This window comes from Sminthopsis crassicaudata, chromosome 5, assembly GCF_048593235.1.
Source record: "Sminthopsis crassicaudata isolate SCR6 chromosome 5, ASM4859323v1, whole genome shotgun sequence".
In the NCBI taxonomy this organism is placed as follows: domain Eukaryota; kingdom Metazoa; phylum Chordata; class Mammalia; order Dasyuromorphia; family Dasyuridae; genus Sminthopsis; species Sminthopsis crassicaudata.
This window is the reverse complement of record NC_133621.1, coordinates 38,063,333-38,082,928: the sequence shown is the minus strand read 5'-3', so window position 1 is coordinate 38,082,928 and position 19,596 is coordinate 38,063,333. Positions and strand designations below refer to the sequence as shown.

The 19,596-nt window shown below is 39.6% G+C and overlaps 1 protein-coding gene and 1 long non-coding RNA gene across 2 annotated transcripts in view; both read right to left on the bottom strand.

Annotated features, from left to right (window-relative positions):
* Nucleotides 1-611, bottom strand: part of ACP3 (acid phosphatase 3) — a 43,197-nt gene extending 42,586 nt beyond the window's left edge. Inside the window, exon 1 of the mRNA XM_074269529.1 lies at nt 466-611. Within this exon, the coding sequence (XP_074125630.1) occupies nt 466-576 (111 nt within the window). The 5' untranslated portion in view covers nt 577-611. The remainder of the gene's footprint in view (nt 1-465) is intronic.
* Nucleotides 612-10,565: 9,954 nt separating this feature from the next.
* Nucleotides 10,566-17,958, bottom strand: LOC141543067 (uncharacterized). Its single transcript, XR_012482318.1, has 2 exons — nt 17,574-17,958; nt 10,566-12,098 (listed from the first exon to the last, which is right to left on the bottom strand). It is a non-coding gene; the product is annotated as an uncharacterized LOC141543067 (long non-coding RNA).
* Between the last annotated feature and the right edge of the window lie 1,638 nt (nt 17,959-19,596).

Below are 19,596 nucleotides of genomic sequence, written 5' to 3'. Positions count from 1 at the left end.
ATTTCACTTTCCAGGCTCCACGGGGAATCCCAAACGAGTCTCAGGTTTATGGACGCCCTCGCTACCTGACCCCCCCTCATTCAGCAGCTGGGGTTGGTGGCTCGGCCCCGCAGAAGTCAGGGTTTCCCGCCTCCCCCAGGGCTGCCTGGGATCCAATCCCCGAAGTCACAGGTGAGCCCCCAGAGGCCCCTGGCTTAGATGGGGAGAGGGGGAACAAACGGCGGCAGGACTGGGGGAGGAGGGCGAGAAGCCCTGCCGTTCGCGGGTGTGTCGGGACTTGTTTCGGCCTTCAGGTAGAAAAACTTGCGGAACTCGCTTATTCAGCGGAGGCGGGGAGCGCAGCGTGGGCAGCGGGGCGTCCGGGGCCAGTCCCCCAGACCCGAAGCCCGACTCCGCGCCCCACCTGCCCCCCTCCCGCCGGGACAAAGGTGCCGGACCGGGCGGCGGGGAGGAGAGTCTACTCACTAACAAGGCGAACTGGAGCTCCTTGGCTGCCGAGGCCTGGCTGGGCCAGCTGAGAAGCAAGGAGGCGAGGGCGAGCAGCGAGGAGGAGGGCCCGGGGCCGGACGCCCGCATCCTGGGAAGCACCTGTGCGCGCCGCGGCCTCCGGCAAGCACCTGTGCGCGCCGCGGCCTCCGGCGAGCACCTGCCGCCTCCGCGGGGGAGCTGCTAAATCAGAGGATGGCGAGGGGCGGGGCCAGGGGCCGGAGATTCCGCGAGGGGAGGGGCCTTCTGGCCAGCTCGTGCCCTGGGACGGAGCCCCCGCCAGCCTGGGGTCGGACTATCCCGACCTATCCCGCCAATCCCTCCGGGATGGAGAGCCGCCCGAGGAAGAAACTCCTGCCTCAGCGCTCCGCTGGGACTTCTGAGCGTTTTGGAGTTTGTGAGAGAGTGTGTAAAAGTTGGCACAATTTCCCAAAGTCCCCCGATTTCCGAATTGGACGCGGTAATGCATCGAGCAATCTATTTATGAGGCGCTTACTCAGCCCAGGGGGGAAATGGGGACTCGGCTGTTACTGGCTTAATGTCAGAAAAGGAAAGTCCCGTATTCCGTGAACAAGTTTTATTGAGTCCTCGGCCTGCCCTCGAGGGACTTTTATACCTCGGTCCAACCGAACCGGGCCCTGGGGAAGCAACGCCGTCTGGATTCACAGATAAGGGACTTCTAGTCTTCTAGTTGAATCAAACTCAATATTCTATGAGAGATCCAGTGTTTCCACCCACAACCTATCCCTTTCCTATTCCACTATATCACTGTTTTACACATCAGATCCTCTGCTGGATTATAAATTCTTCAAGGACAGATACCAGGCCTTATATAGTTTTTATTCTCCACCGGGCTTACAGCAATGCGTGGAGAATAGTAGGAACTCAGCCAGATAATTGGCGAATGAACAATTGAAAGATTCCAGAAGTTATCCAATTTACAGAGGCCGGAGGTGCCCTGGCAAGAGGGCCTTGTCTGGGACTGGAGGTGGTGGTGGTTATTTCAGCCGGGTCTAACCCTTTGTCACCTCATTGGAGAGTTTCTTAGCAAAGACACTGGACTAGTTTGCCATTTCCTTCTGCAGTTCATTTTTACAGAGGAGGAAACTGAGATAAAACAGGGGTTAAGTGACTTGCCCAATGGTTGTGGTCCCTTTAAGAAACTAATCCTTTCAGATGGATTTATTCCTTTCTGATTCCCAGCCCTTCCTAGCCGAAGCATTATCAATTCAAGAAGCTAGGACCTTTGATTCACAAATCCTGTCAAAAGCACCCCTTTGAATTCCAATAGGAGATATGTCCCTGCCCCCATCCTATCCTAGCCAGCTTGGGCTGTCCCAGCCCCCATTCTAATGATCTCCTCAGTTTTCCATCCCCCACCTAGCAAGTTGTAGCCCTGGAAGGGTGCGAGTAGCCAACTTGGGACTCCACCTATGGCCCCTTTAGCTGAAAAAAGAGCCAAGCTGGAGTCCTCTCTTTGCAGAGGTTCCAAACATGGCAGCCTTATGCCTGGCATGCCAAGGATCCCTGCCCACTCAAACACTGTTTCCGATGCCCTCTTATCTCTACCTTCACCTTTTAACCTTATTTCCAAACCCCATAATAAACCTTTTTTTATCAATCTAGGTTTTCGGGTCTGTAAATTCCTTTACAGGGGACACTTGCGCCTCCACTAGACCTCATTTAATTCTGTATCCTTGCTCCGAATCCAAAGGGATTGCAGGGGAGCTCTATTTGACTCCCTGTACCCAGAACCTGCCACTAGACCTCAATTTCATTTAGGTACCCCAATTCTAGACCTCATCACCAGGATCACACAACTAGTAAGTGGCTGGATCTGAATTCACAGAGTTGAGTCTTTCTGACTGCAGATCCAATGCTCTTATTCACTGTGCTGCCTGGCTGCCTCAGTGGGAGGGCCAGAGTTCAAATTCTAACTCCTCTTACTTCATGTGTGACTTCAGGCTGCTTATGGAACCTGACTGGATCTTACTTTCATCTATAACATGGGAGTATTGGACCAGATGAATGCTAAGGATACTTTCAGCTTAAATTTATGATACAATGACGTCCTTCATTAAACAAAGACAGAAATTAAGTGATCTACAGAAAGGAAATTTGGACATTCATCAGCCTCAAATAGCAGAAATATTTTTTGTCCTAGGACTAGAAGAGATGTATAAGACAGAAGAAATTAGTGGTGGGGTCAGTACAGCATTTGAGGGAATAAAAGTGATAGCTCCTTAGGTCCCACTCTTCTGCTATTCTGTTAAAATGTTCAGTTTTTGTCTAGTGAAGTGCTAGAGAAAGCAACATCCAAGGTTGCAAACCCCTAGGCTGTTATGCACTCACCAAGTCTGTAGTCTAGCTGGGCTAGAACCTTCCTCCTGCTTCCTGCTTGCAGGGCACCGGGCTCTCTGGGAACCATTCTATCTGCCCAACCTGGAAAGACCCACTGAGGGACAGTACTTCTTTCAATACTCCCTACTTTCTTCTCAAAGAATTTACTCTGGGTGTGGGATTCTTAAATGCATAAAACAAAATGCATAGGATCGCAAAGGAAAACAAATATATTGAAATATGAAATTATGAAGGTCACAGATTCCAGGTTTGTGTTTTGGTGATAGCTGGGGATGTCCTTTCAACTATAAGAAACAAAATTAGGAGCCACATTCCTTCATCGATATGTACTTTGGAGAGGCCGAAACAGCCAAAGGTTTAGCTATCAATTTATCAGTTCTCACACTCTGGGTGTGCCAGGTTTCTCTTCCCTAGCCATGATCTCATAGCAGAGAGATTTTGAAAGGGGAAGAAACCAGAATAATGAATCTTGTCCCTTGAATTGTTGTTATAATTATTTTAAGTGGCTAAAACATACTTCCTTAGCTGGAAAAGTGGGGATGCTAGCAGATTTTGGGGCAGATCTTCCTGGAGGTGAGGCTATACGAAGCCAGAAGCTTTGATGTTTGAGTAAGCAGTTAGAGATGAAGGTCATCTATTGGCTTGCTCATCGTGTGATGATTGGATGCCATGGAATGTGATGTTTGGTACAGGTGTTGCCTCTCTCTGACAGTGCAGAAGGGGAAGGAAGAATCATTCCACGTAATAGCAGGTGCTAAATAGAGTTGTGACTTTCCTCCTCTCCTTCTCACTGCCATTCTTCTTCATCTTTATAAGTCTCTCTCTCTCCCCCATCCCCATTTCTTGTAAAGAGAAAGAAATCAAGAATCAGAAATTATCAAAGAAAAAAGGAAAATTATGTGGGATTGGGAGCGAGGAATGGTCCATAAATCTGTCTCTTATCTCAGCTTTCCCTCTCTCATTAGGGGGAATATGAACATGGACAGAAGGATCATGGAATTCTTATAATAATGAAAATCCAATATAATATGAAGCTCATTTAGAAAAATACTTGAAACAGTTTGGGGATGAATGAATGAAAAGCATTTATTAAATACTTACTAAGTGCCCAACATTGTGTTAAGTGCTGGGAATACAAATATAAAAGGGACTCAGTGCTCTCAAGAAGTTTACATTCCAATGGGAAGCAAGGTTGGGGAACCATATATAGGAAAGCAGTAACTAGGGAAGGGTGTTTTCTGGAAAGTTCACAAGGATAGAAGGGGACATAGAAGAGTTCATCTATATATCCTTTCCCAGAAGTAATGGTAGTGCTGGGTGATTATGGCAAATCCAAGAGAAAGAGAGGCAGTACAGGATAACGATTCTGAAAACCAAGAAAGCTAAATTTAAGTCCCACTTCTATGTGACCCATATGAGTCACTTACCCTATTTGGTTTTCTAGAGATCTGTCTAAACAACAAATTGTAGGAGAGGGTTCCCCCCAAGGTAAGTTCCTGTGTCTGTTAAACAATAATAACAAGAAAAACCTCCCCATTAGCCATTCCACCCACATGGAAAAAAGAAATGCCACGGGTTAACAGTACATGTTCAACTAACTCAAGGCCCAGACAACCTGACCTTGGTTGGAGTTTCAAAATATTAGTTTAGGGGATTGCACTGATATGCAGCTCTGCTGTACAAAATGTACCAGAAAGTGCAGGATCTAAGATCCTGTGAACCTTGAATTAAGCATTAGCCTTTAAAAAAAAAAAAATTAACAGCTTAACACAAGGCTTTACCACTCAAAGTATAAGTTAGAATCTAAAGATTCCCTGAGTGTGAATCATATTTGTTCACAGTTGGGGGCTCATGGATAACTATAGTTCCAAATATTCCATCACTGCTCTTGAATAATTCAACTAAAAGGCCATGGAGAACCCCAAAGCCACTTTTAGATTCAACACTTACTAGTTGCTTGACTTGATGTGAAAAGAGAACAAAAAAACTAAAATGCATATTTGAAGAAATGGTTGCCATAGCTTAGACATTTTTCATTAACTCCAGGCCTAGTAATGATATACCTGATATCCAATTATTCCTGAGGATCTGGGGAGAAAAACTCATTGTGGTTCATATTTTCCAATCTTATCTAGTGGTGAAGAAAGGTATCTCCTGCCATGAGAAGGATGGGTCTCAAAACTTCCTCTCACACATACTGTGTGATCCTAAGAAAGTTACTTAACCTCTCAGAAGCTCAGAACACTCTAGGTTCCCTAGACCAGTCATTTGCAAACATTTAGTTTTAAGACTCTTTTACAAGCCTAAAAATCCTTGAGGATCCCAAAGAGGTTTTGTTTATGTGGGCTATATCTACTATTATCATATCAGTAATTGAAATGGGTCAGTTTTTGACATATGTATTTACTAATTTATTTAGAAGAATAATCACGATATATTATATATTATATTAACATAAAATTGAAATGGGTCAATTTTTGACATATGTATTTACTAATTTATTTAGAAGAATAATCACAATAGATTATATATTAATATAATTGACATGTTTTCACAAATAAAAATAACTATTTTCCAAAATTGAAAAGTTAAATGAGAAGCATGTTTTATTTGCTGCTTTGTAACTAAATAGGAAGACAATTTATGATCAATAAAATGAAAAACTTCCTAGCGAGATTCTTCAAATATTCAGTCATGTCCAAGTATCTGTGACCCCATCTGGGGCTTTCTTGTTAAAGATACTAGAGGTTTGTTATTTTCTTCTGTAAATCATTTGAGAAAACTGAACAAACAAGGTTAAGTGACTTGCCTAAAGTTAGTTACAAGAATAGTAAGTGTCTAGGACAGATTGAAACTCATGAAGATGAGACTTACTGTTTCCAAGTCTACATTCTATCTGTCCCTTCTAATAAGGATGATTCCCAAACAGAATGGGCTGCCCTAGAAAGAACTGACTAATTTAGAAGACTGCATGCAAAGCATTGGATGACTTTTTGTGGGAAATTTTGTCAGTCCGTCAACCTAATATTTATTTATTTATTTTTATAAAGCTTTCTGTTTTCAAAACACATGCATAGATAGTTTTCAACATTCACTCTTGCAAAATCTTGCGTTCCAAAACTGTTCCCTCCCTTCCTTTCATGCCCTCCCCTAGATGACAAGTAATCCAATATATGTTAAACATGCAATTCTATATATATAGTTCCACAATTATCTTTCTTCATAAGAAAAATCAGATCAAAAAGGAAAAAAATAAGAAAGAAAACAAAATACAAGCAAACAATAAAAAGGTGAAAACACTATGTTGTGATCCACACTCAGTTCCCACAGTCCTCTCTCCAGATGTAGATGCCTTTCTTCAGCACAAGACCATTGGAACTGGTTTGACTCACCTTGCTGTTGAAAAGAGCTACCTCCATTGGAACTGATGTATAATCTTGTTGCTGTGTACAATGTTCTCTTGTTGATCCTTATTTATTAAATGTTTACTATAAGCCAGCCCAGGTGTTTAAGCAGTGGGCACACACACAGCCTGGTCCCAGGCTGAGGAATTCCATTAGAGAAATGGTGGATTCTGAGACCTCTTCCACCTCAAAATTCTGAGTCTGTGATTCAATGGAAAAAGACACGAACTAAGCAATGGATCTCCAGCTCAATGAAGCTATCTAGGCTCTTTCTTTGAAATCTTCCTCAGCAACACTGAGAATGGTGCTGAAGATTTATTTCATACAGTACTAAGTGGTAAGTCATTGTAAAACATTGGACATACTGTGAAACTTTATTGCGGGTTCTTAAAAACTACATAAGCAGAATGTGAAATCTGGAAGATTCTCCCACGATAGAAAGGTTTTGAGAGACATATGAAAGATGGATTCTGCTTCTTGGAGACCAGACTAAATATTCATCATCAGTAGCTTGGAACTTGGGGATGAATTTTGGGTGAGAATACCCCATAAGGTAAAGTATAATGGGAGTCTGGTACAGGGGCAGGTCTTTCAGCTTCATTGGCTGATGCAATCTTTTCCCATGGAAGATCCTAGAGAATTTGCTTCAGGGAGATTCATGATGTGTAAGAAAAGTCCTATGGAGGATCTGGTTAAACCTGAAGAAAAGGAGACTTTCTCTGATGAGTTTTAAAGGCATCAGAAAGTCTGCACCGGTCATCACTCCTCCCCATCCCCTTTTTTAAACTCAGTTGCTATTGGGGAATTTGAGATTCTTTCCCCTCAGTGTCCAGTTAAAGCCCAAAAGAGAAAGGCCTCCACGTTTGCTCTCTCATAAAGCCCCAACCAGGTCTTGGGTTTTTAATCTTTTTCTTCCCTTTTCTGTTCAATGTGAAGGGAGTGAAAGACTCTTGGACCTTCCTTTATGAATCTGTGTTTGTTCTAGTGACTTCTTGAGTAAACGTTCTTAACCTGAGAGTCTGGGGACTTTCATATTTTGAAAACTGTATTTCAATAGAATTTATCTCCTTTGTTATCCTCTGTATTGAATTTCTTGCATTTTGAAACATTTTCCTGAGAAGGGATCCAAAGGCTTCACCAGATATTGCCAAAGAGGGTCCATGATACAGGGGAAAAAAAATCCAAGAATTTCTGAACTAGAGGGCCTAAGGGCATTGGGCAGAGCCTTTGTGGAGGACATGGCGAAGGGTTGTCTAGGTGAGAGTCTGGAGGGAATCTGGAGCCAGTGAGATAACAGATCTCCCCTCATGGATTCCAGGAGACAGCCCATCATCTTGTATCATTATCTGATTTTCTGTGTGTATAAATCTCTTCTCCCAAGGCATTTTGCCAGTTATTTGATTGTAGGGACAAGATCTTACTATACATCTCTTCCCTGCAGAGCTGAGCAGAGCAATAATGACAGACATTTAGGCCTTACTCTTCTTATCTCTCACTGGATGAGTACATTGGGCCCGAATCAGGAAAATCTGAGGTCAGATCCAGGTGCAGATACTTACTAAGTGTGTGACTCTGGGAAAGTGACAGTCTCAAAGTTCCTCAGCTGGTAGAATGGGGTTCACGATAATACCTGGATCATTGTGAGGATCAGATGAGGTAATATTTGCACATAGAAGGTGCTACATAAATGCTTATTTCTTTGCTACTTTCTGCCAGTCTCTGTCACTAAGGATAATATGAGCGCACAGATGCAGAAAGAAAGGTAATGTTTTGGCTTGACCTAGATTACAGATGAGGAAACTGAAATGCAGAGAGGGGATGTGATTTGTCAATAGTCACCTAGCTATTAATTTAATCCACTTCCCAGAAGGCCTAGGTGTGGACCAATGAACACTGCATGATGAAATTCCTAAAACCTGCACTAAAAGTTTCAAAAAACAGCTCCCTCACATGGACTGGGAGGGAAGAAGACTTCAACTCAGACATTTACCAGCATTTGACCCCGGTTAAGTCACTTAATGATGCTCAGCTTCAGTTTTCTCTTCTGAAAATGGGTATAAGAATACTATAACCTGTCTTCAGGATTACATGAACTTATCTATATAAAAGGCTTTGGGAATCTGAAAGTGCTTTATAAATTGCATTTGGGTTTCTCTTATTATCTTCCTAGACTGTCCAAGCTAACCCGAATTAGGCAAAAGCGTGAAGTATGAAAAAAATGTCAAGTGTTTCTTAAACTTTTTTGGTCTTAGGACTCCTTTTAACATGCTTAATATAATTGAGAACCCTCCACAATAGCTTTTATTATTATTATTATGGAAAATATAGGAAAATATAGCACACACAAAAGCTATTTATGTGTGTTATATTTTCCTATATTTATCATATTAGAAATGAAAATATCGTACTATTATTTTGAAAATAGTTTTGACCTCACAACCCCCTTACCCCCCCTGAAAACATCTCACAGCCCCAAGGAGGATTCCTGGATCATGCTTTGAGATACTGTACTTTATCTTGATCAATTTCCTCATTTTATAAAAGAAAAGAACTCAAAGTGAAGTGAGATAAAATGTTTTACTTGTTAATGCTCTTTCCTCCTAAAATGACAAATAAATTAACAAATACAAGGTATTTTGTACCTGTGAGTAAAATATAAGCTTCTTGAGAACAGGAGCTGCCTTGGGGTTTTATCTTCCTGTCTCCCTCCAGAGTTCAGCATATGGGTCTTACCTGTAGTGGGGGTTTTGAAGAATATTCATCACATGATCTTGGATTACCCAACACTTCATAAGGAGTAAGAGAATCCATCAGATTCCAAATCCCCATTTTTTTTTTTTTTTTTACTCAAAGATTCTTTTAAGAGGAAGACTTTAACCAAGTACCACATGAGCCTCTGCAGATGATACATGTAATTCATATACCATACTGGTTTTTTTTTTTTTTTTTAACAAATTAGAAAAGGGATTTTGTGTTTACCTATCATCTTCTTCTTTACTTTGTGTATTTTTCTCTTTTCTGTGGCCCAATCCTGGTGTAAAGAATCAAAATTTTATCATGAATGAAAATCAGTAGAGAAGAGCTAATTTAAGAAACCTTCAGAAGAGATTATCTTAATTTAAATGACCTAAGTATACATTGAATCTGTTGAGATATAATAATGCTAATTTTTTATCATATTTCCAAGAGACTTTATCTGCATTTTTGTATATCTTTTAAATCTTTTCAAAAATTAAATGTAGTTTTCAAATAGCAAGCATTTGTTTTTTTCTACCTTCCATCACTCTTTCATTGTGATAAATGCACATAGTCAAGCAAAATAAATTTCTATATTGTCCACATCCAAAAAAGTCTGTCTTCTTATACATATTTAGTTCTTAACCTTTTCGTCCTAGTCTTCATCACCAATCCTCTGGAACTATGGTTACTCATTGAGGGATATGTGGAGAAGTGAATCTCCCTTTCATCTGACCTGATCAAGGAAGGGATTTGCTTTTCTCAATAGCCCAGTGAGTTAGGTTATAAAAGTATCATTTTTATTATTACCACTTACATCTGATATAATTGGCATGGAGATGTTAATTGACTCTGCCAAGATTACACAGGTAGTGACGGAGATGCTGGACATAGTGACCTCTCCATGTGGTCAGCATAAAGATAGGACACTTCATCCAACTCAAAAGTACCCAGCTAGTGGAACCAGGACTAGCCCTCAGATCTCCTGACTGCAAAGCCATTACTGTCTTCGGCACACCTCAGGGTGGATGCTAACTCCTTCTACGTTGCAGAGAAATATGCTTCTGGCATCTCCTAACAATTACATACCCATGAAAATAGGTCCAACCTACCTCTGACCTAGTAGGAAAGTCTTAGAGAGTTGCCTAAATAATTGTCCCATGGTCATCCGGCAAGAATGGAAGACTGGTTTGAGCTCTGATGATGTTGCCTCTAACCATTTCCTATTGCTCCAATATGTTAGAGAAGCAAGATAATATATTTTTGTAATCTCTGCTCTTGAAGAGTCTGGTACATGACTAAAACTCATGAGTGCTGAGCTGCAGGTGGCTGGCTCCAATGGGTGTTCACGTTAAGTAAGTGTCAATATGGCGACTCTTTGGACAGGTTACCTAATAGGGGGATGAAGCAGCCAAATCAGAAAAAGAATACAGCAAAATCCTGTACCAGTCACTAGAAGAATTGGCCATCAGAGTGAGAAAGGAAGACCCAATTCTCCCCCTCCCAAAAAAAGAAAAATCAAAAAAGTCACTCAAACACTTCTATTTCTTGGAAGGTACTAGTGACGGAACAAAAGGCTTTGCACATTTCTAAATGGCTTCTGTTATTTAACTGGTATAAACAGGACATGATTAATATAGGTTAAATTGGTTTGGTAATACATCAGTTTGACTGGTGGAGTGATAGTAGTCTTGTCTGATGAATTTAAAAATCAGATCTCTTGCTTCTTGGCTTAATTACCAAATCTTACAAACTACCTTGCAATCTCTGGATCATTTTTGTTGAATGAGCTCTTAATTTTTTGTCACCAGAAGGGCCTGATCTTTATTATAGCCCCAACTAAAGGAAGATATGAAATTTAGCCATTTTGGAGAGGGGCCAATAATATCAGGTTACTGAACATTAGATCAGCCGCCTTCTCTTCTACCAAAAATGGGAGTAACTTATTTGGAAGATGTTTGAGTGAACAGAGGGGCAGAACTTTGGAGAGTGATTTAATGCAGGGGTTTGGGTCCATCAGAAAAACCTTGAACTGGATAAAGTGCTTCTTTAGAGAAATCTTTCATCTAGCTTTTCTAAACACTTTTCAAATAGATCAAGAGGCTGAACTCACGAGGACCATATAAGTACCTAAGAAAAGGAGACTGTGTTTTGCCACTAGTTTGGATGGTAAGGAAATAGACTAATGGGTATAACCCAGATTTTCAATTACCCTTTTGGAATGCAAAACACATTGTCCTCACTGATTTCCTCCTTAATTTCTTTGATGCTATTTTGATTTGGCTTTATTTAGACTTCAGGGAATTTTGTGGGGGTGACATCCCACAAAGCCCATTGCAAGCAGGAGGACTTCCTGCTGAGCTGGCTCAACCACTTATTTCTTTAGTAGGATTTAGGGTGCAGCCATGTACAGGTAATCTCTAAATAAACCAAAAACAAATTGGGATTGGATTGTTCAGCTCTCAAAGGACATTTTCTCCTTTCTTAAGGACAGTTATGTTTTTTTTTTCTTTCAAAATTAACTTATATTGCTATATTGTGCTTTTACATCACCTTCATTCTTGACTATATCAATCTTTATCTTCCTCCCCCTACCCAGTAAGCTGTCATTTAGAACAAAAGATTAAAAAAAGAGAGAAAAAAAGCAGTTCATTAAAACAAAGATATACACTTACAAAATCTGACAGAATATATAGGTTCATAGCCCTAAACCCCTCCACAAAGAAGGGAATGAGATATGTTTTTGGATCTTTCTTTTGGGGTCGAGTTTGGTCATTACAATTCTATAGGATTCAGCTTCATTTTGTTGTGGTTTCTATCTCTATAGTTGTAGCCATTGTGTATACACTTTTTCTGGTTCTTTTTAATTTGCTCTTCATCTGTTCATATATCTTCTCAAGTATCTCCAAATTCCTTGTATTCATTGTTTCTGACAGCATAATAATGCTCCATTGCATTCATGTACATTCATGTCATCTGCTGGACATTTCCACTGAACCGATAGATTTAAAGTCAGAAAATTAATAGTTCATGTCTCAAAAAACCATTTCAGAGACTCCATCCACAAAACGCAGGGGTTTGAATTGGGCTGGTTTTGAAGGCCATGTAAACCTAGGAGAACAGACAAAAAGGAGTAATCCAATATAAGCAATAGTCTCTGTCCCTATTTCACATTCATGACTTCATTATGCATATTTACTAGCAACAATATTGATGATTTTTGTACTTAGTAATTGACCCCTAAGTTAAATTACACATCACTAAGAACAGAGGAGTAACCAGGAGGATGATTACAAAAATTTAGCATCAGTCACATCCAAGGTAAGAGAACTACCATACAAAAGTCAAGGCACCCTACAAATGAACAAGCTGAGTAGAATAGACCCAGTGGAGAATGGATTCAGATTAGACATGTCCTCCCTGGGATATACACTTAATAGTCTCTTGGTGCCTAGGGATTCCACTAGCTCTCACTTAGATGTTTCCTTAAAAAATAGAATTGTTACTCTTTTTTTAGCCATTTCCCAATTAATGAGCAAGTCCTAAAAAGCTGGAAAAAAAATGAATTCCAATAAATAGTAGTTGAAAACAGCTCAATGCTCCTGGGACCAGTAGAAATATCTAACAGATGACATGATGGTTAGTGGAGAGTGGAGATATGATACCAGCAGACATCAGTATGATGATATCACAGAGGACATTGTCCATTTTCTCTGAGTTGCTCTTTTGCGTATACCCTTTATATACCGATACTCTGGATGTATGGTTTCATGGCAAATGGGCTCTTTCACAAGTATTCTCTGGATATACTGGTTTTCTATGCACATGCCCTTCACTAGTATTTCTAAGTCATGTGTAGTGTAGTAACTTGTAAAAAAGGTGTCTTATATGTGCATAAGGGAAAAATTTTCATCCCTCATTTGACTCTGAACTAATGTGCCTTTTAATTGTCTTTAAAAAGTCCGTATAAGCACATGATTTGAGTGAATGATTTTTGAAATGAGAATTCTAAATTATCAATGACCACAAGAAAAATGTCTCCAAAACAAATTAAAGCAATTCAGCTTTTACCTTATGATTGATTGGAAATGATTATTTAAAAAAAAGCAGAAATATTCAATGTTGGCAAGATTTTTGGATGATAGTAACACTCATGCATAGTTGATAGAGATGTAGATTGGGCGATTTTGGAAAGCAATCTGAAATTGTGAACAAATTTAAATGTTTGTACCCTGTAATCCAGAAATTCCCCTTCTGGGTGTTTATGCCAGGGAGATCAAGTAGATAGTCCCAATTGTTGTACTGAGAAAAACCGCAAGTGAGACTTGGTATAATTTCAAGTGGAGTTTGTTTGCCAGTGGCTACAGGGGCTTAGCCAAGATCCAAATCAAGCAGTCCTGAACAGAGAGGGGTAAGGGTTTTATAAAAGTTAAAACCATAAGCTAGAAGGTGTTAATCATGTAAGCAGGAAGATACAGAAGCAGAAGTCAGTAGTTATAAATTCATTGAGAGCAGGGGAGTACCGAGAACGGGGGTTCAGGATGGGGTGCTCTGACCACAGAGAACAAGGATGTTGCATTCTGCTTGGACAAAATGCTTGGGTAAAGCTGGGATGGGGCAAGCAGCAACTAGTACAACACAATATGTATTTTAAGATTCATACATAGCAGCACTTTTTATATAAGAAAAGACCTATAAATGGGTCCATAAAATGAGTTGATTGGGGAATGGCTAAACAAATTGCACTTTAAGTACATAATGGTATATAAAACTAGTAAATTATAGGAATTCAAATAAATATGATAAAAATGGTAGGAACTGATTCAGTGAAGAAAACAACCACTTAACAACAGATTCGATGACTATAATAAGGTAAATGAAAATAAGAACAGAATGAGGTTAAAAGCTGTGTAATCTTACTAACCAGTCTTAACTCTGGAGAAGAGATGAGGAAACACCTCCCTTCTTTAAACAGAGACTTGGGGGACTATCTGTACAGAATGCTGTACATATTGTCAGGTTCAGTTGTTGAATTGGTTGTTTTGCTTAATGCATTTCTTTGTTTAATATAACAATAACAACAGATAACACTTATGTAAGGTTTACTGTATGCCGGGCACTGTGCTAAGTATGTGGTTTTTTGTTTTTGTTGTTTTAACAAATACCATCTCATTAGATCTTTACACTAACCTTTTAAAAGAAGTATTATTTTTATTCCCATTTTACAGTTGGGGAAACTGAGGCAAATGATTGTTAAGTCATGTCCCAAGGTCACACAGCTAGTAAGTGAACTCAGGGCTTGCTGACTCTAGATATCTAGAAAAGATTAATGTTAAAAACAACAACAAAACAAACACAATTTTTTTTTTTGAGGCAATTTGGATTAAGTGAGTTGCACAGGGTTATATAGCTAGTAAGTGTTTGAGGCTATATTTGAATTCAGGTCCTCCTTACCCCAGGGCTGATGCTCTATCCACTGCATCTAATCGCCCCCAAACTTTCTTTAAAATTTATTTTATTTTGAAAAAAAAGAATATGAAAAAAGAAATACAGAAAAGGAATACAAAACAAAATGAAACAAGACAAAACAGAACATTGTCATGTGCCCAGCAGAACATCAGAGAGGATTCAAAATACGTAACAAGAAATTTCTGGTTCTAGAAAGTACATATATTAGTAGAAATTATATTCATGAATGTACATTAATTCCTTGTAAATTGTTCTTTTGTTGTCTGTATGCACCTTTTTTACTTTATTCTTTTTTCCCCATTTCATCCTTCCCCATACTCAAGCAGGTTATAGTTAAGAAAGAATATGTTTATGTATACATTTGTAGACTAATACTTACACATACATACTGCTTCCCCTACACACATACACATATCTTTCTTATCTCTGCTGATCCTTTCTTTAATTCTGCTCCTCTTTGCCTTGCTATTTTTAACTCCCCCAACCCAAGGATCCTTCCCACACCCTTTGCTTTCCCTCCCCATCTCTCCCCCCATCTCTCCCTCCTTTATAATTTTTAATTTTTGCTGAGGCAATTGGGATTAAGTGACTTGCCCAGGGTCACACAGCTAGGAAGTGTTAAGTGTCTGAGGCCAGATTGAACTCGGGTCCTCCTGACTTCAGGGCTGGTGTTCTCTCCACTGTAGCACCTAACTGATCCCTTCTTTTTTTCTGTATAGGTTTTGGAAGGTGCTGTACCCTTTATTGTATATATGTAGTGTTGCCTATTTAACCTATTCCTGATGTGAGTAGGTTTTCAGAACTACAAGCCCTTCTCCCCTTTCTAATGCCTCTGTGTCTCTTCTTCCTCTATACCTCATTTGTATGGCATAATACTATTTTTTTTTACCTTAACTCTGCCCCAATCTTTCCTTTAAACTGCCTCATTATTGATGCGAATCTTAAACATATGGTATTTGTTTCCCATGTGAAAAAGCAAACAAACAAACCAAACCAAACAATTTGTCCATGTCAAGTTCCTCGAAATTACTCTGATATTGGCTCTTACATGTTCAATTTTCTATGAAGTTCAGGTTTGGTTGATAGAAAGTCCTGAAAATCTGAAAATTTATTGAGTCCATTTTTTCTCATTCAGTTTTATAATTTTGCTGGATATGATATTTTTTGGCCCTAGGCCTAGTTCTTTTGATTGACGGTAGATAAGACTGTAGGACCTGTGATCTTTTGTTGTGACTGCTGATAAGTCCTGTCCAATTCTATTTGTAGCTCCAGCATATTTGGATTGTTTTTTTCTCTGCTTGCAAAATGTTCTCTTTGATGTGGGGATTTCGAAATCTGGCAATAATGTTTCTTCGTGTTGTCGACAAAGGATCTCATTAAGGTGGTGATTGGTGGATTTTTTTCTGTTTCTACTTTCCCCTGATGTTCTATCACTCCAGGACAATTGTCTTAGATTATTTTCTTGCATTATTATGTCAAGTCCAATTATTCTTATATTTTTCTCTCCAGGTTTTCACATTCTGTACTATTTTTTCATTCTTTATGAACTTTATTATAATTTATAATTTTTTAAAAAGAGAAAAACACATTGGGTTTTGAGTGGATGCTGACATTTAGAGTGTCTCAAATGCCAGGGATCTTGCTAGGACTCAAGGGTTAAGCTGGGTTCTAGGTAAAAAGGCTTCTATTTCTCTGCCTCATTCTGTCTCCCCTTATAACCTAAAGAAGATATAATTCAAAATAGCACCTTTAGAGAGCCCTTTCCTTCCATCCCAGGCCTAGACTGAGATCCTAGAACCTGGGAGGGTAATAGGACAACTTTGGAGCTCCTCTGTAGCTGGTTTTACCTCTCAGAAAAAGCATGAAGGAAGATCAGGAGAGGAGCCTGTTGGTGAAATTCCCAGGGACTTTTTCCAATCCCTCTTATCTCCCAGGCTCCAAGACCTGTTGCAATACAATTAAGCAGGTATTTCCCTGGACTTCTCTCTCCTTCAAATATGTGCCAACTGCCTCCTCCTCCATTGTTAGCATTACTCCCTGACCAAGAACTGCATGTTCCCAGCCACTCTTCCATAACTAAACATCTTTGTGTCTTGCCTTTTTGGGGATTTGAAATAGAACAAAATGAAAACACTTAGAGCTGAGGAAAACATATACACTCAAGGGAAAAAATGTTCTGTGACCTGTACCTATGAACTATCTTTTGGCTTCTTTTGTCACTAAATAAACCATATTGGTGGTACAGTAAATAGAGCACCAGACTTGGAATGAGGAAGACTTCCTCATGAGTTCAAATCCAACCTCAGATACTTATGCCAATTTAATTTTTTTTTTTTTAACGTTTTGATGGCAATAAAAGTTTGGACTCTGTGTGCCTCAGTTTCCTTATTTGTAAAGTGAACTGGAGAAGAAAATGACAAACCATTTCAATATATTTGATAAGAAAACCTCAAATGAGATTATGAAGAGTCAGATAGGACTAAAATGAATGGACAACAAAATTATAAATTGGAAGCTCATTTGGGAAGATGGATCTGAGCTCTTGTGTCTGGGGGCTCACAAGAATCTGATTATTTCTGCTAGCTACCTTTAGCATGGAGACAGTGATAGGTTATTGAAAGAGACCTAAGATTGTGATTTGAGTTTCACCTCCGACAAATAAGGACCATGGATGCCCTTAAACCTTCTCACCATGCTTTTATTATGAACTTTAGAGGCTTGATCTCAAAATGGCAGTGTCCTCTGAAAATGCTGAGATACCAAGTAAGAAACTGGGGTTACAGGGCTGGAGACTGCCAGTCCCAAGATCTATATCTTGGAGATTTCCTAAAAATACCAATCAGAGAACAGTTTGCCAGAGCAATTCCAACAGAATAAGGGATTCCAAAGCTAAAGCATCAAATAATCATCCCACATTTAGAGTTCCCATTCATCCATAACAGCAATAATTGCACAATTTTACAATTTCCATCCCAAACCTTAAACACACACACACACACACACACACACACACACACACACACACACACACACACACACACACACACACACCTTATCTTTCTATTCCACACAAACCGAAGCAGGGAAGTCTGAGAGGAATAAAAAAAAAAACCTTACCTTGGGATTCCACCCCAATGTGCTGGTTTCGTTTCCATCACTCTATGACCTCAGGAAAGTTGTAGTCATCTCATTTCTAAATTTTTGGAGACATTTTAATTATGTTCCAGGAGAAACAAGGTAGAAGCTCATCCATTAATTCAATCTCCTAACTGAAGAATTTCAGAGAGTAACTGAAAAGAAAACCACACGTTTATTTGAAACTACTTAGGATGTCCCTCTCTAAGAAGTGACTTTCTATTGGAATACATGGGAGCCACCCAACAGTGCCTGCTGGAGATCTGACCCAGAATGGATCTCCTCTTGTGAGAGGATGAAACAAGGAGACTGAGACCGTGGCTGTTCTCTGACATCTCTGAGAGGCCGTTGCATTGTCTCATCTCCCTCCTCTTCCCTTTGCCTCCAATTTATCTCATTCCCAATCCCCAACACCTGTGTCAGCAAAGGTTGCTCTGCAATTCCTTCAGATGCTGTGATCCACAGCTGGGGAGGCTCTGGGGAATTGACCTGTCCCTTAACAATTCCCCATTTAAAAACATTTTTTTTCTGTTATTCCCCCTCTCTCCCCTCCCTCCCCCCAGCATGGTCCACATACTGGGGAACATAAGCGACACTATCACTTCTGGATGGTTGTAACAGGTGTTGATCTTGTGAAATGTCATGGAGACAAACTTTCAAACTGAGAAGAGGACTGTGGTCAGAACAAGCATTTAAGTGTCTTGTCAGTCTCCTGGCTGGGCCCTTTAATGTGTTGGTCCATTTAATTACCCCAATTAAAAAATTCTTACAGGGACTCTTCTTCCTTAATTCTGGAAGGATCCTTCTCACAAACAACTCTGGTTCTTCTTGTAATTCTTGCCCCACATTCAGATGCCATATGTTGGACTACACAGGAGAGCTACTGAAATAATCATCATGTTGAACTTTCACCTGGTTCATCCATTCTTTTTAAGATTCCCCTCATTTGTAGTGCCTGTGAATCCACCAGCCTCTTGTTAGATGTAAGGACAGAAACTGAGCTTTGGGTTCTTAATCTGGGTTCACATTCTTGCAGAAGCCCACCCACTATATGTGCTTGTTCGCTGAAAGACTACAGGGCCTCACACTTGAGTATCCATTAGTAATAAACTGCCTTGACTTATAATTCATTGAAGGCTTGTTTTCCTTTTCAGTACATTATGCAAAATCTCCTCAGTCCAGTCTTCTCAAGGTTATGATGATCCATGGGTATTCATGAAGAAATTTACAAATACACTTCAACAGGATTAAAACATGCATAAATAAATAGACAAAAGTCAGGGCCAGAACAAAAGCTGTCCATTCTTCTTGTCTTTTTTCTTTCATGTTTCTGCTACAAGCATATATATCTAGAATTCATCATTTAGGAATCGAAACTCATGGTCTTGAAGACAGAAACTGTAGATGTTTCAGGCACTGATTGATTGTAAACCTGTTGCCACCTGTCTCTTTTTTTCTTTATTTTCTCTAGAGAGTTCTTAAAAAATCAACTGCCTTATAAAAAACTGGCAAGACTTCAGTTTCCCCATCTGAGTACTTATCTAACAACCACAAAACAATAAGAGCAGTAATAATAATTGGATTTTATGTAGCATTAAGTATAGGACAAGCACTATTCTAAGTACTTTGCAAATATTTTCTCATTGGATTTGGTGTTAGTTTCTTTTATTTCCAAATTGGGAAGATGTTTGTAATTTCTGAGGATCATATGGCCAAAGCCCTGTCTGAGGTTTTTATATTAACCTCATTGAGGCAATTTCTGGCCTCAGATAACTACATTCTAATAAGGAATTCAAAACATAAAAAGGGCCCTAGAAGGAGTGGAGAGGGTGACCATTGTGAGCCAAACAGTTATGGAGAAAGTGAAAAAATCTAGAGAGTTAGGTTTGTTGATGAAGAAACTTGACTTCTATAGAAGTGGTCACCAAGGTCACAAATAACAGAAGGATTTGAACCTAGGTATTTTCATTATAAACAACACTTTAAACCTTCTCACCATGCTTTT